Below are 24616 nucleotides of genomic sequence, written 5' to 3'. Positions count from 1 at the left end.
AACGATATGGATGTTAAAATCTACAAATGGGAGAATTTAAATTCTCAGTTCTATAGAAATTAAACAAGACGTTATAATTATATTAATAAGAAATGTATAACATACTGTAAATGAAAAAAAGGCTCCGGGGAAAAGTATAAACTTAGTTATGCATCCAAATCATTATTTTGGTGGCAGCCGCATGTCAGGGGAGACTGTGGCCTCTCGGCACCCCCCCTCTAATCACGCCCCTGAGCTATTTTACTTATGAAGGCTGTGAACGTTTCAAAAAGCATTAAATTAAGGGGGACCATTTTTTGGGAGATTCACTTTTTTCTGATTCTTAATGAAAATATCCAAATGTTGGTAAATGCGAATGTATTGATATCTTTCACTTTTGTTTAAATGCAGGCAACTTTAAATAGCACCTGAAAACCTTGGTTTTAATTTATTGCATAGAAAAATATGCAATGTTAAATAGCAGAACTCAAAATGAAAGCACTGCTTTGAATAAATACATCGATGTCATACATTTTTAATAAGGAAGGAGTTCTTGTCTATGTGTGTCTGGGCAACGTTTGTCCAATATCTAGATTGTTTTCTGTTACATATCAAATAAAAGATTAGACGCAGGCCGTTTCCGAAATTATTTCTATCAATTAAATAAGTTATATTTCTCACCAACAACGCTATTATCTTTTCCCTCTAACAAAAATGTTTCAGTCTTCTTAACCCAAAAATAAATAAAAAATTCCAAAGATGTTTTAGGCCTCTAAGTAATTGAGACATATTAAATCAGTACGGAACCAAAACACTTTTTTTTTACCATTTCAGACTGGTTTGGATTTTTTAAATCTTCATAACAACACAGTATCTGGCAATGTGGTTAAATTAACGATTCTGTCTTCAACCAGCATAAAAAGCGAGGATCCATCCCTTTTTTTCGTTTTTAAAATGGATTGTATTTGAACAAAAAGTAACCCTAGCATCAACTCGTCTGTTTATGAGTCTGCGCGTGGCAGATGAATGTGTGCACGTGCGATTATATTAGAGAGAGGAGAGAGAGAGAGAGGGAGCTGTTTCATTGGCAGATACACTGTGGCTTTCCCTCCTTATGCATGCCATCCTAGATCAAAAAGTATCCCACCAGAATCCTTGTAGCCATCCAATGCTGCTCCATCGATTAGTTTCTGGAAAACACTTAACAAACTAATGACCATTGATGGCTGATTAATATTGCATCAACAACAACCGATTGGCGACAGTATCAAATGGCGATCGCAGCTTAACAAACAGGCAGCCATCTGACGCGTGCTGCACAATATGTTGGCGGTGCAGAATAGCCAACAGATGATAAATAAAGGCTCATAGCGCGTGGTGCGTTCAATTCATGGCTCACACTTCGTCTAATTCGAGAGCAGTCGCGTCTTTGAAGGCAGACACTTGGCGTAAATGTACAGTTAAAATATTCTACTCCCGGGTCCCCAGGCGGAGCTCCGACAGTCCCTGGCCTCATTAAATTTTCATCAGTATCCCTGTGAAAGGGGGAAAATGTTCAGGGGAAAGAGAAAAATAAAACAGAGGGCGTAATTATAACAAAAGGAAACAGCGCTGCCCTTTTCGTTTTGTAGAAAGCTCCCACAGTGTCGTGCTGTATAGGTTTCAATGTATGGCAGCACAAGTGTCTGTGGCTTTAAGGTAAACTGTTGGCTTCACATATTTATTATATAAAAAAGACCTTCGATTTTCGTCATTGTGCTGCTGCTGAGGCCTTTATGTTCAATGTTTTTTTTTTTCTTCAGTGCTGGCTTCACATCGATTCGCTATCAAAGAATCCAGATCGATTTTCTCCCAATATGTGAAAGTAAAGCAGGCATCAGTCTGGTTGAGAAGCTGCTTGTCTGTCTGTGTGTGTGTGTGTGTGTGTGTGTGTGTGTGTGTGTGTGTGTGTGTGTGTGTGTGTGTGTGTGTGTGTGTGTGTGTGTGTGTGTGTGTGTGTGTGTGTGTGTGTGTGTGTGTGTGTGTGTGTGTGTGTGTGTGTGTGTGTGTGTGTGTGTGTGTGTGTGTGTGTGTTTGTATATGTGTGTGTATATGTGTGTGTTATTGCATGTGTGTGTGTCAAGGCTCCCTGCATAAAGTTAATTTCAATTCCCGATGAGACCCTCACTCGGCAGCCCTCCCTGACCAGCGGTAATTAACAGGGATAGCTAATGACTACTTAACTCGCTCTTCATAATTATCTGGTTTTCATAATTCGATGTGTAATTTAATAATTCGCTCTTATTAACGTATTAAGTGAATGGCTCATTTAGGGGAAATTAGAAGCACTCACCAGGAGCATCTTTTAATTGATGAACCATCATGGCTGTCTCATTAATAAGGCTCGTTTTGATACTCTTAATTTGTCACCATGGCGGTTGAAGAGGTTTTGGTTTATGATCAGTGTTAGGAAGGCGTTGTCTTTGCAGCTTAAAGACTATTTATTAATGGGTTTTTTGTTGGATAAATATTGAAAAGATATATATGACATAAGTCCTTATCTGTTATAGTAAATAATAGTTTTAAAATATTTGGTGGAAACGTTGTGGATATTCTCGTCATGTGACACTCATGTGGAAAGACTGATGCATTATAATGTTGTTGTTTTTTTTAAATGTAAAAACAATTGACATCATTTAAAAATGTCTTAACTATTTGATTAAACATGCTTTTTTAAAGAAACATATATTTTTGTGTTTGCAGAATAATCTGCTAAAATTAACTGCCATGATCAATTACACATTATCCCAAAATAATCCCATGCAAATGTATTCCAGCCAGGTGCCGTAAATAATGAGTGTGAACGTGGAGGACAGGTTTCAGAAATGCTAATGTTCCTCAGGTATCTGTCCATGGTGCTGAAACGCTTGCTCAGCGCTCAACCAGCCATTCAGCCTCTAAGCCCCCTAAACAGCGGCTCTGCTGTGGACATGACATTCAAAATGCTCCCCTCTTCTTCTTTTTACCCTCCTCCTCCTCTAACCATAACTTCGAACCAAAGGTTTTGCTTCAAAGCCTGCGAGCCCGCATGCAGGAACGAAGCATGTTTGAGTGTGTATTTAAATAGAGACGGGCACGTTGGCAGGCGAGCTGTTTTTCTGGCGGGCTGACATCTGGCAAGTCTGCGCTCCAGGGACCCATCCAGCTCTCCATAGACCCCCTGATTAGACTCTAATAGAATATTAGCATTTGCTCTCAGGTAAGGCAACAGTGAGCTGCATAAGCTGGCAGCAAGTCAGTGCAGGAGCCACGTGTGTCTTTAACATTGATGGAATAGAGATAAGGGCTCCTGTAAGGCCTGCTTTATGATGAGGCCTGGAGGAGCACGGTGCTCAGGCAAAATAGCTATTTCTAATTACCTTCTACATATTAATTCTAGTTATTCATCTGTTATATTATTATACTTTGGAGACCAGATAAGGTGGGGGAGGGTTTGTTGTGGTGTCTTGCTCATGGGCACTATGACAGGGCTCATGGCTGTTTGCAAAATCAAACCTGACACCTTTTCATGATGTTAAAGTCACGTTACCTATACAAACCAAATGGCAAAATGTGTAGTTAAATAAGCCCAAAGAGTCCACAATGTTTGAAAGCTGTGCAGCCCACAGCTAAACCGTTTCCAGCCTCCTCATCAATAAATAAATAGATGAATAAATAAAATAATATGAATATGTCTGGATGAGACACATTACGCAGTGTAGTCATGGAAAACGTCCAATTAAATGTTAAAGTTTGTTCTTTAATGAAACACATATTGCAGTTCAATAATTAAATAAAAAAAAATTACATGGATGTAATAAATTAATAGAATAATTTAACCAGGAAACAGAAGCAACATACATTACAGAAATAAGTTACCTCAGCTAAAACAGCAATACAGCAAAAACCTGTACGGATATATTTATGTGCATCGACTGGTTCCAATGAAATATTTACATTGTACACGTATACTTCCATGAAGCTGTTTCTTTTGTCTTCAAGAAAAAACATTACTTAAACAAGGTGATTTTAACAAGCAACGACTTCATAATGATGCGCGTATATTTATACAAATAAATAGCAGAAAACATACATAAAATAATTCAAAAAGAGAATACTATCTCATATATATCTCGATTGTACCATCTCAAGTGTTAGAAATTGTAAACGAAAATGTTATGACTGTATTTCACAGTCGTTTCCCTTTAAACCAGACCAACACGCCTAACTTGCTGCAGAATTTGATTTTCTCAAGCAAAACGAGGAGGGGGGAATCCCAATAAATATATAATGAAGTAAACATGACCTCACTCAATAAATAGTTCATAAGAGACCGGCCCACGCTGGATTGTAAACTTATTGCAGCCGGCCAGAAATCATATTATTTTAATTGCGAGATTCTGTGAAAGTGAGTCACTATTCCGATATTTCCACATACTGAGGCCTAATAATAAAAACCTTATACCTTAAATCCAAACCCCGGGCATCTTAAAAATAGATCCCTGAATTTGATCACACATGGTAACAAAATAAGTGGAATTAAATTACACATTTAGACACAAAATGAAGTGTGTGACAATTAAATTATTAATTTACAAAGAATTATTTGGCAGTAATCTAATATTAGCTTTCAAGACCAATAGTGTGTTATTCTCTTAATCCCTCATGGACCCTGAATAAAATGTCAAACTGCATCGTCATGAACTCGGGAGTGAAAATGTAGCTTAACCTATAACTTAAACCCAAAACATAAACACCAATAATCATCAACGAAGTGCTTCGAGTTAAACTAGTGTGTAAATAACAACGCTGTTTTCATTGGGGGTATTTATGCTAAAGCAAACTATAGTCCTCATTTTAAAAGAAATATAATTAAAAATGAAAGCATAGAGTCCTGTAAGTAATACTGCGTTGACATTAAAAAGGTGAGGCATAGTAAGTGTGGAAACAGTGGTCTTACTTGCTCTGTCAAACGATGCTTTACTTGACTCCACGTCTCCCTCTCAGCGAGTAAAAGACGTGACATGTGGGCTTTTCGAGTTTTTCAGTCATTGTTCATTTTTAAGGAATTTTTCGAAGTTCAGAGCACAAAGTCATCGATGATTGGAAAACAAGGTGTGAGATAGGAAATATGATACAAATCGTCTCTAAACAGTTCCAAGTCTTTTGGGTGGTGGTTCAGAGCGGTTTCAGATACATGCAGAGTATTTCATTCGTTTCTGTTTCTGTCGCTGGTTGCAAAACCAGACCCGGACCACGTTCTTCTTCAGGTCCAGCTTCTCTGCGATTGCTGCGATTTTCTCCGAAGAGGGACGCGGCTGAATGGCGAAATAGGCCTCCAGTGACCTCTTCTCTGGTGCGGCTATCGATGTGCGCTTCCTCTTTTTCTCCGCGCCGTTGAACAACTCGGGTTTATTAAGTTTATCCCTGTGTGATTTCTCGGCTTCTTCTAGCCATGCTTGCAGGATGGGCTTCAGAGCGATCATGTTGTTGTGAGAGAGCGTCAGGGACTCGAATCGGCAGATGGTGCTCTGGCTGAGGGAGCCCACCCCAGGTATCTTCAGGCTGGCTAAAGCTGACCCTACATCCGCCTGGGTAACCCCGAGTTTGATCCGTCGCTGCTTAAACCTCTCAGCGAAGGCTTCCAAGTCCCTGGGATCGGCGTCCACGTCGCTCATGCCCATGTGCTGCTGTAGCCCGTGGGCATGAGCCATGTTGAGGGCTGCCTGGTGCATGTGGCTCATGCCCGCCATGTGGGCAGGGTGCGTAGCCGTGGAAACCACAGAGCCATCCGGCCCTGCCATGGCTCCTAGTGCCAGTCCCGGGGAGATGTGATCCAGCAGGTCCCCCTCCAGTGCCTGGTGGGGCTGGTGGTGGTGGTGATGGTGGTGGTGATGGTGCTGGCCATTCAAGGCGGACGAATGAGAAATAGGACCCGAGGAGGCGGAGGAGGAAGACGAGGTGCAGGGGAGAGTGTTCATGGTGTGGTAGGTTGCGTCCGGCTTGAAGGGGCTGTGATGTGGAGGGTGGTGGTGGTTCTTGTTCTGCGAGGCTATATCCACCGCCGCTAGAGCTTCAGCCCGGGCCAACAAACTCTCATCCAAGCCTCCGAATATATTGCTCTGCAATTGCAAATAGAATGCACACATAGCTGTCAGTAGGGACTTCTCCCTCCACTCCTCGGTTTAAAACATTTCCAGAATGTGAAAAAAAAGAAATCAAAAAAAAAAGGAGCACACAAAACAAGACACATGCAACATCCCAGGTCATAAAAATTAATACGCAAGGCAAAGCAGACTGAATACATAAGTTGAGCAGAGGAGAAAAAAAATATGGAGGTGTTGGGTGATTTGCTGTGCAGACATGAAAAAAACATCAAGCAAAAAAAGTGGGCTGTCAAAATGTGCCTTTAAGCAGTGATTATGCAGAATACGTACCGGTGGGGTTGGGAGACAGGCTCTGCGCATCGCCTCCGAGCTGCCGCTGCCGCTGATGATCGAGTTGCTGTGTCGGGCGGACGAGCAGGAGGACGAGGCTACATTGGAATTGGAGTTTGAATGCAACGAATACTTCGGTTCGGGCAAGCTGGTGTGGGCCATAGCAAAATGGTGCTTGCTGTTCAGAGACATCATCATCATATTTGCGGGCGTCCAAGCCTCGGCAAGTTCCTTTTAATAAGTTAAGACTCCGCCTCCTAGGATGGGAGTTGAAGCCCAATTGCTTCAAAGGAATCTCAGGTCACTGGCGAGTAAAGTGTATTCTGAAGACGTTCGTCCAATACTGAAGTTATCACATCTATTTATTAATTCTAGTGGAGGTAAGGAGATCTTTTTTGGAAGATGAGATAACGCAAACATCAACAAGCCATGCAACTAAGCGTAGACGATACCTTTTTCCGTCTGGACGTGTAGCGCTAGTTAAAAAATGAACCTGTTTTTTTTTCTCCTGCAACCGTCTCCACCTTCTATAATATTTGTGGTTTGCCTTGGATTTTTTTGTGGCAGAACTCCTCAAAGGCGAAGCCAGAAAAAATGGAAAAAGTTTCTTTCCGTCTCTTAGGATTTCCAAAAGACGTCAAGCTTAAAACAGAAGCCGATTTCGTTGACCTGTTTTGTTATTTTGTGAAAAGTTTCCGTCTTGAAATGACCGTAAGTGAGAAGTAATGGCGGTGACAGTCTCTGTACCTCGTTGAATGCTGCGGGGACCCGAACTGCCTCTGCTTTGAGGCGAAGGGCAGACTGAGTCTCTCTTCGCCTCGCTCTCTCTTTCTCTCTCTCTCATAGCCCCCCTCCTCTGACACACACACACACACACACTCCCCCTTTCTCTCTACAGCTCTGTCTTTCGCCCTCTCTCACACACACACACACACACACACACACACACACACACACACACACACACACACACACACACACACACACACACACACACACTCATGCACACACACTGTTTCCAGCTGTACCTGAAAAACCCTTTCATGATTTATTATTCTTCATTAGCCACACCAGCACCACCGCCACGGCCGCCGCTGGGGACTCTGCGCATGGGCAGTCTGCGACAAAGGCATTTATTTCAAATGACTATTTCTTACCACCAGCACCTCGTTACCAACACTTCGTCTTATGAAGTTCAGATACTTTTTTAAATCCGCTTTATTGCACCTGAAAATGTTTCATTTTTTTAGTATTGGAATATAGATTGTAATTGTTCCAAACGCGCATCCGATGAATAACTTGGACAGCACCAGTCCTATACTGATGTCAATATCCTCAAAAAATATTATCGCTAAGACATTTCTGTTAGTTTGTATAGGCTACTATAAAAAATCAAGCTGTCATTTATTTTTCTTTCTTTAAAAAAAAAAACTAATATAAAATGATTGGCAATTGCTAAGGTTACCTCAAATGTAGTGGAAATGTTGTATGATATTGCTTGTAATCTTTTCTTCTTTGTTGCAATGACATTTGTATGAACCTTGAATAATTTTGTTGAAAAGACAAGAAATAAATCGGTAACCATGTAAGAAATTTATAACCTATTTTTCAATGTTTTGTATTGTTTTCTGCATGGTATGTTGCATGCAAAGGGCACTACTTGTCGAATGTGGATAAAAGGGCATATTTAAAAATGATTATCACTATTAAATTGCAAATCTATATACTTGTCATATCAGACTATTATCTTATCTCTCCTCTAATTAAGCCACCTCATTGGTTATTTAAATCATTTTATCACATTGTAATTAACAAGGGGTGTCTAATCTGTTTAATATGATCACGTCTATAGGATGGTGTAAGTCTCTCGGAGGTTTGAAAGTATTTTTATGGAAAACAATGCCTCTTGGATTTTTTCTGGATTTTCCTATGGCTCTACACTTTCTAAACACTGCTCTCTCTCCACACACGCACACGCACACTCACAAACGCACAAAGGTATACATCCTGTAGTTATGAAGCAGTGATCAATGTCTTTGACAGGCAGTGGGGTTGACCCGTAAATCACCTTAAATGTGTTAATAATATACATCGCTAATGTTAAGGACTCCACATTAAATTCCCACCGTTTAACTGGAGATTATTAAGTATGGTGTTAATTATAATAATTATAGACACCGCCTCGGCATGGGGCCACAGCCGCGCGCCGCTGTAATAAGAGTGTGAAAGCGCGTTAATGGAGGCTACCGATGTTACCGCGTTAACGCGCAGGCTTCCTGAACACGTTGTATGTCAGTTCCCGTTTTTTTCCACTCTTGATTCACGCAGACATTTGCTACGTCCCCACGGCAGCGACAGAAACCCTGTTGGTGTTGCTGCAGCAGTTTTACAGAGAGCCATCATTTTGCCTCCCCAGCGGGACAACAGCCACCTCCAGACAGGAGACAGAGATCAGGCTCAGGAGACATCAAGGAGCAATCAGTGTCTGCTCCCATATATACCGACAGACTGATCTATGATGAAACTTTAAAGAAATCATTTATATTTCACCACCTCTAAATTGGTGTATGAAATTTTCATCCACAATGAAACACACACAAAAAGTATATCTTAAGTCAAATAAATCAGCCTGAGCTGCTCCCAAGCAATTGACTTTGAAGTACGTTTTCAACACTTTCCTGAGTGTGTTCATGTAAGACTTTTACTTTCTGTGCAAACAGCGTTCTTTCTTTGAGGGAGGATACTTTCTCAGACTGGTTAACATAATCGGGTCTGCCTCTGCAAACAGAAACACAATTAACAATCCTGGATATTTCTGTGACAATCACAGACCCTTTTTTGGCTAATGTAGAAGTTGATTTGATTATCATATAATTTATGTTATATAGTCTATGCCTAATTAATATTCAGTTTGTTTATTAACATTATGACAGCTTATACATTTTGATTCATAAGCAAAATTGATAAATAAACAAAACCCCTGACAAGATGTAATTTTAGGTAAGCCTACAATGGTATTGACACATTATTTAACCATAACAAAAGATTTACATATAAAATAAGGATGCCAAATGATAAACATCACACACTTGAGATCGGGCTAGTTTTGTTGCCACTTTTTAAAACGTCATTGTCAGCTGAATGCCCTATACCAGTTTAGAAAAAAAGTGGCCTCAATTTGTGTCGTCACACTGATCCAGTAATTGGTGTGAATGTTGCTATCATACAAAGACTTGTCTCAATGCAGGAAGGTGCAGTCGTTCCTTACCATTACCAAACATAAACCCTCAGTAGAATTGTGCAAGGAAAGATTTCTCTCACTTCAATGAGCTTTACTACAAATAAATACATCGGCACTGTCTGAAAAAAAAGTAAAAGCCCAAGTAAAATAGAGAGAGCAGATGCAGCAAGGCCTGATATAACTCAGGTGACTTGTTTGCTTTTTTCCTCCTCACTCTCTTACTTGCATCCGAATCAAGGAGTGCTGCAGAGGTGTCTGTGTGCTTTACACAAAGACATACTCTTCTCAGCCTCCCTCAGGAGCTCTCCACGTTAACAATCCCAATTACACCGAGACCACCAGAGACAGCTGTTTTTATTACGGAGCCGCTCCTTTGTGCCGCCAACAAGGTATCTCCGCTCCTACTGAACACAGAGAAACAGCTACACACAGAGAAAGAGGAGAGAAGTGTGAAGTGGATGAAGTCTCTTGACTGCTCGCAGTGGTGATGCCTTTATTCACAGCTTCCCCCTCCCCTTTCTGATCTTGTGGAGCTCTTTACATGTCGGAGCAGAAGGTCAATGCTTGTTGGGAGAGGGTCTACAAAGAGATCAGGATCTAACTCAAGGCAACAGCAAATCACACAAAGAAGGGGGGTGTTTCAGCCACTAACGGCAGTGCTTTATTTATTCATCTGCTTTACCTGGGAAATGTGACAGGTTCCACAAGGAACATTGTGGCTTTAATGTGTTGTTTAAATGCATACAACAAAAGGCAAAAGCCTTCAGGATTTACTAAATGTCACACTGTACTGTAGCTCTCAGGGGGAACAAGTGGCTCACCACTTGAGATAATGAAAGAGGTTTCAAAAACTGCACTTGAATTGCAGCTCAACTGGTAGACAAACTGTGAGACAGTTTTGTGTTTGATCTCTACGTTGGTCTAAATAAAAGCTTCAACAGTTCTCAGTACATTCTAATTAGTTTATATTGGTAGATACAGATACAGTTTTTCATGTAGTATTTTATTGCAGTGACTATTCCTTAACAGTTAATAGGACCTGGAATGAGCATAGTATTAGGTAGGTTACGATGACATTACCAAATAGGCAACCATTGTGATTAAATAACACTTAATTGGATAATAACAAAAGAACATTGGAAAAGCCTAATAATCCTTGTAACAAAACCCCTTGTTCGCAACTTGCAGCCATAAAATTGCCTTATAAAATGTGTATCTTGGCGCCTCTGCGTTTTGACTCAGCCGTGGCCTTGTGGATAAACGTATACATCCCAAGCAAAAATAATAGAGATTGCATGTCAATAAATGAGTGGTGGATTCCTTATGCCATAACTGAACTTAGCCTAATTTAAAAGTTACATAATTCATTTTTAGCCACCAGGGGGCAGTGGAGCAAGATATACATATAACATGACATATTATCACCTTATAAAGTTATATGCTAAATATTTTTAGCTTACAGCTGATTATTTACACATGAACAAGCATATATTTGGAATTATTTGAAAAATATGAAATCTTCATTCAGCTCTGTTTTGATCACCACCATCTCCTGAGGGAAATGTTGGCTTCTTAATGGTTAAATGTGTCTCTGTCCCACCGGTTAGTCGCTAGCTTTTTCTGTTTGCCCTTTGGCCTTCAGCAGGGAGCATATAGCTGGTATATCTTATGTCCTTTTCTGAAACAGCTGCTTTCTGCTAACAATACTGATGAGAGGGGTGAGATTAAATGGTAAAGTTGCGGGCCATGAAATCGGAACAAGAAAATTACAGTTATTAAATCCATTGTCAATATAAACATATTGATAAGATGAGCTTTAACACATGTCTTTGTTGCTTGACCTAAGAGTTAGTTTACTGTAACCATTATCTTCTCCTTACTGTAGCCATACCAACGTTGCTGCAAGCAGATATTTTGCAAATGTTATTAATTATTTTAATTGTTGGTATTTCATGTTAAAAAAGGTGGATATTGAATTTTATTTTGTGTTTTGTGCAATTGCACATATAAACAATTGAGTCTGTTTAGTGTCAATCACTTTAGTTAAATTATTAGATAATGTGTCCATATTTCTCCATATCATTATGTCCAATATCAACACCTATGATTCACATTAAAACCAACAGCAAAGCCAGCTAACCTAGCCTAGTAGTGAAGCCATCCTTAGGCCATGACTGATTAGAAGCCTTGAATTCAAGTGTGCCATGAGGTCAGGAAAACAAATAACACCACCACCAATTTCCCTATTACGCACCAGCTACCACCCTTATGGGGGGAGGCATTAGATTCTGGCCCAGCCCTGCCTATTGGCTGCAGGGCAGCAGATTATAAGGTCAAGCCTCATAATGATGTCACATACCTTTAGGTACTTCAGATCAATATCGAGAGAGGCGCGTTATACCTGACAGCCAGTCAAATAAAGCCTTCCTGGCAAAGGGGGAAAAAAAGAGACTCGCTTTGAGATTGTCTCTTCTGATAAAATGAGATCTGCTCTCATGCTGCTTTTGGCAAAGATCATATTGGTGGAAGCCTGTGTGATCTTAAAAACAATGTGGTCACACATGTGGCAAAAATAGCCTCCGCTATTGACCAATCACCCTTGAAAGACAAAAACAATAACAACTTTACCATTTGAATTAGATGGTAAAGTGTGAGTTAGTTTAAACAGCATGCACCTGATGCATATGGTTGTGTCGAATAACGTTGACATGACAGGCGTTCCTTTGAGTAAACCTGACCTCATACGACGACAAACGATGGCGTGGAAGGCAGCGCATATGATGAGTTACACCTCAGAGCATGTGACTATAAAGAATGCGTATGTCAAGTTCTGTACAAGTGATTAATGTAGCGGGATGATTGCAGAATTCTGTCCAAACTGAATGAACATTTCTTCTGCCTCTCATTAGTTTGACTGTCCCACGCGGTAATATATTGCTTGTCACTGGCTTGTCTAATGGTTGATGCTAATTGACCTCCTTTCCCCCTTTCTTCTGCACAAATGAAAAGATTTCCTCCGTCCTGTGATGGAGCATGTCACAACCTGATCCGACAAATTAAAAAGCTCTCTGCTGTCACACTGTCATCATTCGAAGCCCTTGCCTCATCAGCTATAATGATCATTTTTCTTCTCTCAAACCTCTGCATTGCACTGCCAAACATAATACTTAAGAGGGCACGTTGCTGCTGCTGCTGCTTTGTGTGTGTGACACATCTGAATGTTTGTCATCTGTGAAATCTTCAATACTGTTAATCTTGAACTGTCCTTCAACCTATGCATTAGAGGTTTTTTCTATCAGGAATGAAGTTTAAGTTAGTGCTTGATACATTTTCAATTCTGAATTCAACCTAGCACATTTTATGTTCACATACATTTTTTAGGAGGTCTACCTATATATGGAAAATATGCAGCATTTATTATTTATAACAACTCCAAATTTACAGCTGATTATATTTTATTTAAAGGCTTAAAAACATTACCTGTGTAACAACCTCAGATTTTGTAACAGTTTTTCACATTTACCTGCCTCACACTGTCAAGCTGTGAGAGGCTTTTAGTCCCCAAAAGAGTCTTACATGTTGGTAATTAGAAACACACATATCATATCCATAATTAGTCACATTAGCCCAATTTAAGACTCACATACATCTGGATTCCACATTAAGACAAGACCAGGATCTGTTTTGAACACCTTCACATTTAAATATGTTCTTATTGTTGTACTTCAAACATGTGGGTACCCTTCTGCGCAGCCATTGGCCTGAACATGATGGCAACATGAGAGCTCGGCCACCGCACATTATTGGCTGCAGGGCGGCGATGACGCTCATTACCTGCAATCAGCTGCGCCATCTGTGGCCCAAACAGAAATTGAGCGTGACATTTTACCTGCTGACTTTGTGTGTATAACTTTATAATGTATGCGGTGTACCCATACTATTGACAAAAACGCAGCGTGGTGATCAAAGCAAGCCATTCAGGAGGTTGGACAGGGCCATGAAGACAGGGCCTGTAACACTAATGATCTTCAAACGCTCGTCTATTTCACTGGGAGCTATGCACAACTCCCTAGCAAGTCCTGCGTCCTCCCCCAGGAGGTAATTGTGCCTGGCTGGTTAGGTGACAGGTGTCAAGTGGCCCCTCCTCAACAGATTCATCTTGCTAAGCAGAGAGGAAAAGCCCATCTCTGTCTCTCCCTCTCTCTCTTTTTCTATCTGTCCCTCCGTACTTTTCTTTATGTCTGTCTCTTTCTTGTAACCTCACATAGCTACTTTGTCATCACCTCAGAGTGCCCTGATCACATATCAGCTTTCCTTCATGACAATGTTTTGGAATGCAGTCAGAGCTCGGTCCACAACTTGCTGTTCAATTACAAACTGTTCATGTTGCAACATGTGCTTAGTGACCACAAATGAATAAACTGTGTGTATGTGTTTTCATTACACAGAGAATGGAGCCGTACCTAACGATTATTTAAATCTGTCAATTAAACTGCTAGTAATAGCTTTTAATGAAAAATGCAAATATCTAATATATCATCTAATTGTTCAGTTTCCTATCACATGATACAAAGATGATTGCAGCAAATAATGGAAATGACTTGAAAATTACCTTAATTAATCACTTAATAAATTATCAAAATAGTTGCTGATTAATTTTCTGTTGCTGAACTTGTTGCTGAAAATCTGCTAATTCAGCCTTGAGTGGGATAAAGATAAAGACAACTTTGCATTGTGAATTGTAGTTATCCATTTTTATTACCCCATAACCTCTGAATCATTATTCTGATCCACTTATTTACTTATTTATTTAAGTATAATGCCCTTTTTTTATAGATGCAAAAAATGATTATAAGGAATCATATCTTGTCTTGAATGAATAATCGATTCAATTAATTACTAACCATTTCAAACCAATTATGACGTAGCTAACGTTTTTTTTCTTTAAGCTGGAGTTTTCTTTCTAAGCAGAATAACTAGTGAACGTTTAGTGAAGAAAAGCTGAATGGTGGGTCACTGACAGGCAGGTCAGGAGACGGGAGAAAAAATACTCTCTACATTGTGTGTGTATGTGTGTGTGAAGGAGAGAGAGAGAGACACACACACACACACACACAGTGAGAGAGAGAGAGAAAGAGAGAGAGACACACACACGTGAGAGAGAGAGAGAAAGAGAGACACACACACATGGTGAGAGAGAGAAAGAGAGAGACCACACCCTCCCTATGCCCGCCTGTCTAAGCAGAATCCCATAGGGACCTGCCATACACACGCTCTCTCACACACACACCCCAGTCATTAATTCCTGCTTTGCATCTCCACACCATGTAATATTTATGGGTCACCGCAGCTTTGTATTCACAAATGGAAACGCCAAGAGAGAAAAGGGAGAAGACACGATACCTCAATCAATCCTGTGAATAAGGTTCAGATTGTCACATCATGGCTTTTTTCCTCCACTAAGCCAGTGCTTAGGCAGCATTCTTTTCTTTGACCTCTAAACAAGTGTTTTGTATGACGGATTGTCAGACACAACCTTTGAGATGTAGTCACATTTAACTCACTAAGAGATAAAAAAAAAAAAGCTCAAGGCAAAGGTATTATATTTGTGACTGAAAATGTCATGGCTGCGGAATTTAAAGAACAACAACATTGCATTAGTCAGTATAAGCGAATGGAGACTAAAAACCTTTTGCCAGAAATGATGCTGGAGCATATAACGACATACAGCGCACGAGTACAAACATTTGCTTCTACTCAAAGTCTCCACACTAATCAAGGGAAGTCTTTGGCTCCTTTCCTCCCTTCTACATCTGACAGATCATAATTGGGGGGCTTTTTTTTCACTTCCTAAGATGTTGCCGGAAACCTGCGATGCAACAGTGGGAGCCATACCCTCGCTGCCTTTCAAATCAACAGTGTTGTCAAAACAGAGCCCTGAGGAACCCCCAATAGAGCATGGCTCACCAGACCCCTGTAGAGATTTGAAGACCACTTTGGAACTCTAATCCACTCAAAATGTGCTGATAATTTTCCTTGCCAGGACACTCTCTGCCTGGTGTCACAAGAGTGGCCTCCTGGGAGCAGATCAGCCAATGATAACAAAGTAGCCAGATGTCTGGCGCTGGCAGAGTCCCAGAAGCCAGACAGCGGCACGCAGCAGCATCCGCTGTGGGCCACAGATCAAAGATACCTGAGAATTACTTATGGGCACAAAATATGTGTTGCTTACTCTACAGTTCCCATTAATAACAATCTGGGAGAATTTGTATTTCTAATTAACTCTTTTCTTTCGGCATACAAAGTGCTGTAGGTTGTCTTAGGCTGCAGCAGCAATTTTTCCATGGCAAGCGCGAGTCGACAACAGGAAGTCGGATGCAGCAGTGTCTGAAGGAGCCAGATCAGCTTTAAATGCAGTTCTGAGGCTCAGAACACCCCCTGACTTGCCTCAATAAACAAACAAACAGTGTTAGAGTCAGCACATTTAGATGTATTCATGCTGTATAGGGCCTCCTTACACTGGCCCTTGATGAATACCTCGAAAGCTTTAAGTTTTGACATTGAACAGAGGTGTTAATGTCATTAGCGGTTTGACTCTTGGTTATTTCTTAAAATGTGTGCTTGAACTGAGTACTACTTAATCTGTAAAGAACAAGCAAGTTACACAAGCATTTCCACTGCATTTACAAATGGTGGTCACCAAGCATTTGACTCGCACTGATTTATTCTTACTACATTTTTTGAAGTCTTGGCTTGTTTTTCACCATGGTTGTTTGTGTTAGTAAGACTGACATTAAGAAGCATTGCAGTTCCATGTTGTTTTTCTCCTGCAGGCCCTGCACCTCTTTAAGAGTCCTCCATTTATTCCATCTTATGTGTTATGTTTAATACACAAATATTTAGAGTAGACCCCTGACTTTGAACTGAGAAGAATAGTTAAGCTTTCTCGGCCTTGGGAAGGCGTTTGTTGCCTTTTTTCATCTTTATGGGGGGAAGAGGCGTATTTCATCTTGAGCACATTTGTGCATATTTTGTCAGGCTCACTATGTTCTAGTGCACTTAAAAGTCATTGTTCAATGGATGGTTGATATGCATCCCATTCAGTGTGTGTGTGCACTGTATTGTATTAATTATTAAGTACAGAAAGTGTTGCTTCATGTCCGCATTTGATGGAGATCCCCCCTCTCAAAACCCGCCACCCCTTCCCCCAATTATGTATATTACCTTTGCTGGTGCATAGTTCATGCAAATTCTCATTTTTGCATCGCCCTCGTCAATGTGCGTTCTGCTGGCTGGAACCCCTTAAAGCCTATAGTGAACAGTGCCCTTCATCAGATCATGCATGTGACCTTTCCTCCTTTTATCTGTTGTTCCTTTGTGACTTCCTGTTTCAAATGCACCTGTAACTAAATGTTGAGGTTTCATCATTTTTAGTGTTAGTAGTTCTTGATTACCTTGCTTTTCCAAGGAGTTCATATTTTCTATATATTTCTGCATACATTATAGACAAGTGATATTAGACAATCCCTAAACAAGCTGTGCCTTATTATGTTGGTTAAAAAAAACGGACTATTACAAAAGTATTCATTAGTGGTCGTTGAAATACACATTTTTTTTCATATCTAGCTTCGCACCAAGAAGCTCTTGGAAATGAGGAGGTCTTTTATGAGTGTATTTTAGACACTCCACTAACATGTACTACCAGCTTTCGGAGTTACTTCAGGACATTTTTTTAATGTCGTTTACTTGAAAATGTAACTTTAAAACGAGGCTTAAAACTGCCTTACTGAGATCCTGTCTCCCAGCTCCGGCAGCTCATCACTCCTAAAACAGCCGCTCTCATCCACCCCGGCCCCGACCGTTATTAATGTGCGCTGAATAATTTAACAGGGTAAAATTACCATGCTCTTTTGAAAAGGTTTTTGCCTACACAATTAAAGAGCATTATAGTGATTTTTAGTTGAACAAGAATTATGACTGTTTTCCCTCCTCTCTGCTGCACTTGTTATGAGCTGTGGGTGAGCGCAGTTGTAAAGGCCTGCTATTCTCTGCCTCTGTCTGACTGCTGGGAGAGGTTGTGCTCCTGCTCTGACCTATACCATGATGAGCTGCTAATGGATAATGGATGAAGTGGTATATGTTCCACTTCCGCCAAAAAGGACCCCCATAATGGTCTGCTGGCCTCACTAAACATTGGCTATATTTGGGCTGTTAGGTCTCAGTCAGGAGGTGTTAAAGGCACCTGGCTTGAGATTGATAGCAGGTGTTGAAAGGTTTGTATTTAATAATGTTAGTGTTTTCCCTTAATCCCCATGCAAAGTCAAATAGATCCATTTAAAATGATAGTAATAGCTTGTTTTATGAAAGCTAACAGTACATTATTATACTGCTGTTGTATGATATCAGCATCAGCAGGAGCATTCACTCTTATTCCATGCGGACAACTGTCCACATCTCAACCACAGGCCAACAATTGGCAGTAATTGGCGCGTTGCCTTGGCTGTCCTGGGAGAGATCTGAGAGTGCACGCGGCCACGGACAGGCTGCCCTTTCCACCAATTAGAGAGTTGTCTCTTCGTGGGGCGGGGGCTGGGGGAGGTCTACCTCACTGCTACCTTGTCTCTTGATCAAAATGATTTGTGGAGATCCTTTTTCTCTTCACTCCTCTCTTCCTCCTCACATGCCTCTCTCTCGCCACTGAGGTTTTACTGTGTGGGAACTGCTAGTGAGAGTCTTCAGTCGAGGACCTCAGCCAGCGACTGACAGCCTTACAGTAGCAGTCAGTGGGACATTCACATTATAGGTGCTCTGACAGTCAGGCTGTGCCAGACAGGTTTCCCAATGAGAATGCTCCACACACCTCTTTGCTGCTGGTTTCCCAATGCATTAGTTGCTGGCTCTCTTCTCCTTATGTACTTTTTTATTTCCACCAATGTATGTGACGCTGAAATGGGTTTAGTTATTCCGAATAGCTGAACTTGAGTTTCTTTTTTCACACTTTCTCTTTTGTAGTGTATTGGCTTTTTGTTGTTGTGTCTCCAGGCACAAGCAGCATGGCTTCATTACGATGGCTTTGACGCAATGATGGCAAGTGTCTCATGAGGTTAGAAATGTGCAGGCCACACAAGGTACCATGGGACCCCAGTGCAAAGGATCACAGGCCTCAGTGCATGCTGCTAACGCTCCCCAGTTTATGCCACAGGGAAGGATGCGGAACCAACACCCAACCCCCTTATTCTCTCCCTGCTCGGTCTCTCTTGTCCTCAAAGCCTATGTCTCTTCGTATTTTGCTTCAGTAAATATGAGGAGGCGAGGAGATGCTTCCTAAACTCAGAAATATGTGTCAGGCTACTGGGTTATGTTGTGTTGCAATGTGATGTAGAAGGCAACAAACCAAGTGCGCTCAGAGAGGGAGAGAAAGAAACAGCCTTACTTATTCTCTTTAATCCATCGCGAGATATTCAGAACTAGGTTAAATTGTACCTCACATTACCCAACACTTAGCACATGTGAGCAAGATCACTGTTTACACAAGCGTGGCCGTAGTAACACCATTGTTTTGTTTACAGCCAACAATTAGCACAGGTAAAGCCTAGCCTTCACCACAGGTTGACAGACTCACCGTAAAGCAGCTTTATTTCCTGCAAGGACCTTCATGAGGGGGGGCCTACCTAATATGCTGTCTGGCCCCGGGGCCTGTGGGAGTGTGGTTGGATTATTATGTTAATGTGTGTGCCTCCTGCCCTCTCCTCGGTCCCAGCTGGCCTCCCTGTCGTTAGGAAGTGCTTTGCTCTGACAGAGGAGTAATATGCTCCGTGATTGAGGGGCCAAAAGATCGAGCACTATGAGAGAGGGGCCACCACTGATAAGCATATGATAAAAGTGCCATTGTACGTGAATGCCTCAGAGACATGAAGATGACTTAGCAATTCCTATGGATTTCAGTGGGGAGACTGAATATGTATAAGGGCTGAGTGGAATTTTTTTTGCTGCTGAATTTAATTGCCCATATGATTATATCTCATGCCATGAACTTTTATTGCATGGACTCTTTCATTATGATCCAGTGACACATCCAACTGTAAATATAAAAGCTGACACTGAACAAGCCAAGGTGTGATGCTTTTAATCATCCTGTAGGAATCAATATGAGGCTAAGATTCAGTTTAATGCAGTTCATCATGTAAATAAAGCAATTAAATGAGCTCTAATTTTGAGTGCTGTCAGTGAAAACATTCAATCAAACCAATATCTTAAGAAATCAGAAGGCGGGGCTTCAGTGTCTGTCTTTCAGTTAAAGGTGGTAAGGTGTACCAGCCCTTATATGAATTGATGGAGAGTTGGTTAAGTCAGTGTAACTCCATCAGGAGAAGTGATGACACTGTTCTGCCAGATGGAATAACCCTTTAGATCCATGTCACAATCTCATTTAATCAGCTTGACACAAAAGCGAAAAGGGAGGTGAAAGAAAAGAAAACGAAACTTCTTGTGACTTGACGAGAAGGAGAAACGCTGGTTGCACTTCTTTGGATCCTGCACATAATTGTGTAAAAATGTCAACAAAACATCTCTCCTTTTAAACACTTGCCTTTTTATCTCGCTCCTCAGGCGTGCTCGGGTAGCTACAGATTAGCTTTGTGTGAGCCCATTCACAAAGTATGCCGAGTGTTTGTGTTTTGTAGGGGGTTTGTTTTGTTTGCTTTTTAATCAAGTTCAATTTCGTCTCCATCAACACAAGCTCTTCACACACCCTTCTTCCTCATGTCTGCCTGGATTATAATGTGTCTCTTCTTCCTGAGGAGCCTTCACTGTTGTTATTGTTTGTTCCCTTTTATGGGGCCCCAGCTGTACCGAGAGGAAGGGTATCTGCGGGTAATTGGTGGGTAAATACCTAGCTGCGACTAAACGTCAGAGCAAGAGAGTCTGTAACACAAGCAGGTTTGTGTGCTGCTTTTGAGCCGAAGACGAAAAGTAAATGGAGAAGCCCTTTAAGATGTGTTTTTACCAGATTTTCTTCCAGAGCATCAAACATAATATCTCGAATCATTGTTCTTCTAGCTTCTCTTTTATCAAGATCTGACTGTTTGAACTTATTTTAAAAAATGAACTACAACATGCTTACCATTTCAGATGTGACAGATTCAGGTTAAATCCTCTTTGTTGACTGAGATGAATGAATTATGTGATTTATCGGTCAATGAATATGATCTTATACATCTGCTATTTTAGTAGTGTAAACTCCAAACGTTTAGGCTTTTAAACGTTTTGCTTTTCACAATTCTTTAGGTCTACTACTATTGTAAATCTGTTTGGGGAATATTGTCAATCCTTGATTATTCTGATGATTATTATCTCAATGTAGGGCCGTCCCTCCCTACAGGAAGATCACGCAGACCGCGTGGGGCCTCACCTTGCGGAGGGGGCCTCATCTTGCGGAGGTATCCTCAACTGAGCCGAAAATGCGGCGCACCTATGCGTGTATGAGGCACAATTAGTGTGGCGCGGTACGGTGTTGCCGCTGCGAGGCTCCACTACCACCCACCCGTCGACGCTCGCGAAACAGAGGGCCTCATCATCTAACTTGGCGTGGGGCGTCAAGTTGGCCAGGGACGGCCCTGTCTCAATGTATTGTAAAGTCTATTAAATAATAATATATAGTATATGAATATTAACAATAATATAACTCCTAGTTTCCAGGAGTCTAGTTGGAAAACAACTTTGTCTTACTGGTCAGGTTTCCTACAGTTATGTAACCATGGTCTTGTTGTGATATGATTTCCTAACCAGTATAAGCACAACAGATACAACTCTGCATTCAGTGAGTGGCCTTTAGATACACATCAGCCCTCTGAGGCACAATTACATGACTTAACTTTTGACTTTCTCTAGATGTATTGTATTATTTTATGGAGGCAGACACTTTTCAGTCAAGTTAAGCAAAATGAATCGGGGCACTTTGAATGTTACCCTCTCCTTTGTTGTTTGTTAAAGGCCTCGAGGTTTGCCAGCCATTGTCTTTATAAACTCAAAGCTGTGTTAAATGCAGCCCCAGCCCAGCTAATGAGGGGGAGCCTTCAAAACTTCCACGAGATGATGCTGTCAAATGGGTGACATAAAAACGTTGCATGTAATCCCCCTGCACAGACCCTGGGTGTAAATATGCCAGCTCCACCATTTTCACAGCGTTTACTCCCAGTTCAAACAATCGCTCTTCCCCTCCCCGAAAAACACAATGACAGCTCTGCGATATTCTCCTCTAGATTCCTTGGCTGCCTGCGACCAATAAAACAACCAGGAACAGCTCTGATAATCTCCTTCATCCACATTGTGGTAAGACACCTCTCTCTTCGTCTTTATTTCTGTGGACTGAAACTTGTGCCACTCACACATTTTGTACCGAGCGTGCTCAGAATTTTGGGTGTGATGATTTCCGAGCTGTTGCTGTTTGCTTGCATTGACGTATGTTTTTCCACACTCGAATTAGACACCTGCTGTTGACTGAAACAGAAAAGAAGCTTAATATAAGCAAATAGTAGGCCTATGTATAGCATGCATAGTATCTGGGAACATTATACATTTTGTCTCTAAGATGTTCAACTAAATGTTGCATAATAATCTGAACTCTTTGATAATAAATGCTCTGAGTTCCAGCATTGTTAGTTATATGTGTTTAAGTACCTCAGATATTAAAGGAAAATGACATTAATGACTGAAAGATTAATGGTGATAAATAGGAAAGCTAATAATCACTTTCGTCCTATAAAAACATATTGTATCTATCCTGCTGGGACTGGCCATTTCCAGGATCTTCCAATCTCTATAGGAAAGTTATGATAGAGTTTCATAAGTACAATGGCTTTGAGCAAAGCGCCCTTAACCCATATTTCACAAAAGTTTGTTAAAGCACTTACAAAAGAGGTACTAACAAATAATTTCTTGATAGCCTTTATAGTGGTCAAAAACTCCCCATAATGCCTTTTAACTCACCCAAAACTGCTTGGTCAGGGGATTATTATGGCAATAGTTAAAAGAAACAAATGACTGTTCGTGTATTCTGATGAACCAACAATCCATCCTAACCTTGCCCGATTCAAAGGAAGGTATTTATTCTGGTGACACGAGGTCAGTTATTAGTCCCAATAGGTCGTATTTTGTGTTTGAACAGCCATCCAACATTGTTGTTTTTCTGGTGCAGACAATGTTAACTATTATTTTTTAATAAAGTGCATGCCTAATACATTTACTGTGTGGTTGCTGTACCCTACACTTCATCAAAAATGTAGGGCAGAGTTTGCAGAGTGGAACATTGTGTGGTGTTGCATATTTGAATAGCTTGTAAGATGAAATTGTTGGTCTGAATAACTATGTACTAACAATACTAATCAATGGCATTCCCCTGAAAAAAGTCCTATACTTAGAAAGCCCAATTAGCATTAATTATAATAACCGTAGTTAAGTGTCTCCCTGTTTCCTTCTTTAGCATCACACAAGCATACGGCACATCCTCCCACACACTATTCAACTGTCCTTGCAGCCGTGACCCACACATGTTCCCCATCCATCCCTTGTCTCTGTCTAGTTTGGCTGCTCGTCACGCAGCGATCCATACTGTGGCTTCTCATTTGCAGGCTTCGTGTTTTGTGTGGTCCCTCTTTTGCTTCCCATGGATCTCTCTGCAGGGAGCTGAGCTGACAGACTTGTCTGATTGATGTATTGGGGGCGTTTCGTCAGCTATTGTTTTCCTCGCCAGAGCTCACTGGCTTCACTCACCAGCCTTATCTGGCCACCTACAGTATGCGGACAGAGATGTGTCAGTTTCACTATACTTTAGAGAGACTGTGGCGATTTAAGAAGAATACGCAACAGTGGCTTAAACAAACTTTTCTTTTGTCTGACATGACGATTTAAGAGTCACATTGTATTGTGTTGCTTTGTGAATCTGTTGGGTATTTACATTTTAGTTGATGCAGTGCTTTGCCCCCCGCAGCTTTTCTTCTGATGACTTTCCCAACTCCCATATCGAATGAGTCATGTAATCACCTTAAGACCATGAATAGTTTTTGTCTAGTTTGAGTTTGTACCTGAAAACTTTCCCAAAACTTTGCAGGATGTCAGTGTATACTCCCCCATCAACCCTTGCACCCTTTGATAATTCTGCCCAAAACTCCTTAAATTCGCAAGAGAATTCTTAAGAATTCTTGAAAAACTCCTCTCTGGCAGTCGATGTGTTACTGCCAACCCCTTCACCTGCTTGATAAAGTGGGCAAGGCTGGAAGGTTGGAGAGGCTGGATGTCCGATCACGGCTCAGGCCATTAAAGATGAAAGACTGGTGTGTGGTCAGAGGGAGAGGGGGAAAACCAAGCCAGGCATACGGATGGTGGGCACTCGCACCCTTCCTCACAAACCTGGTCGACACTTCCCCCAGTAATGAGCAGGGGCCTAGACTATGGGGTCAATTATTTATACAAAGTCAGCTGGGAGGGAAGGAGTGAGAAAGGTGGGGTGTGGAAGCCTCATCGAATCCTACAAATCTACCACACTCCGCAATGATTTTTGTTGCAGTGCTGCCTCCATCCACAACTAAATCTAAGCCAGAGACTTGTCTTGGTGGAAGGAGTGTAACTTTAAAAGGCATACATGAGTGACCACTCACTCCAGTGGCCGTGTTGCAGCAGTATCCTTGGCTGCTCAGCCATTCTCTGGCCTCACAATAACTGTGTTGAAAGGACAGACATTGATCGTCAACACGCTACAGCTGTTTCCAAGTACGGTCATTATGCATACAGTAGAGCATGTAGGGTCAGTTATCAAAGAGAATTACTCAACGTGTCAAGTATGGGTCCTGCCTGTTTGTGCTACACATGGATTATGCTAGCGAATTAGCATTGTAGATGCTTCTCTAGGTGTTGTCTCTGCTGAAAATTATGGGGGAGGTCAAAC

General features: G+C 41.2%; 2 protein-coding genes across 3 annotated transcripts in view; one reads left to right on the top strand and one right to left on the bottom strand.

Moving 5' to 3' along the window:
* The window catches only part of glmna (glomulin, FKBP associated protein a), a 458443-nt gene that overhangs the window by 188465 nt on the left and 245362 nt on the right, over positions 1-24616 (top strand). The window lies entirely within an intron of this gene.
* pou4f2 (POU class 4 homeobox 2) lies at positions 3763-7190 on the bottom strand. 2 transcript variants are annotated; one of them, XM_010768610.1, is made up of 2 exons: positions 6435-7190; positions 3763-6119 (listed from the first exon to the last, which is right to left on the bottom strand). In XM_010768610.1, the coding sequence occupies exons 1-2, from the start codon at positions 6633-6635 to the stop codon at positions 5187-5189; spliced, it is 1134 nt and encodes a 377-aa protein (XP_010766912.1). In that variant the 5' UTR covers positions 6636-7190; the 3' UTR covers positions 3763-5186. The 2 variants fall into 2 exon arrangements, with proteins under 2 accessions (XP_010766912.1, XP_010766920.1); XM_010768618.1 differs by having other exon boundaries at positions 3763-6148; positions 6435-6468.

The sequence above is a fragment of the Notothenia coriiceps genome, unplaced genomic scaffold (genome assembly GCF_000735185.1).
Source record: "Notothenia coriiceps isolate Sejong01 unplaced genomic scaffold, NC01 NC01_scaffold00000339, whole genome shotgun sequence".
Lineage (NCBI taxonomy): Eukaryota > Metazoa > Chordata > Actinopteri > Perciformes > Nototheniidae > Notothenia > Notothenia coriiceps.
Note: the sequence above shows the minus strand (reverse complement) of the source record. Positions and strands in the feature narration are given on the sequence as shown.

What these genes read in the sequence shown, in the direction of transcription:
- pou4f2 (XM_010768610.1), bottom strand. Translation starts at nt 6,635, where the DNA reads ATGATGATGATGTCTCTGAACAGCAAGCACCATTTTGCTATGGCCCAC. An exon ending in CCTGTCTCCCAACCCCACCG is followed by an intron (nt 6,120 to 6,434) that starts GTACGTATTCTG and finishes TTGCAATTGCAG; the next exon opens with AGCAATATATTCGGAGGCTT.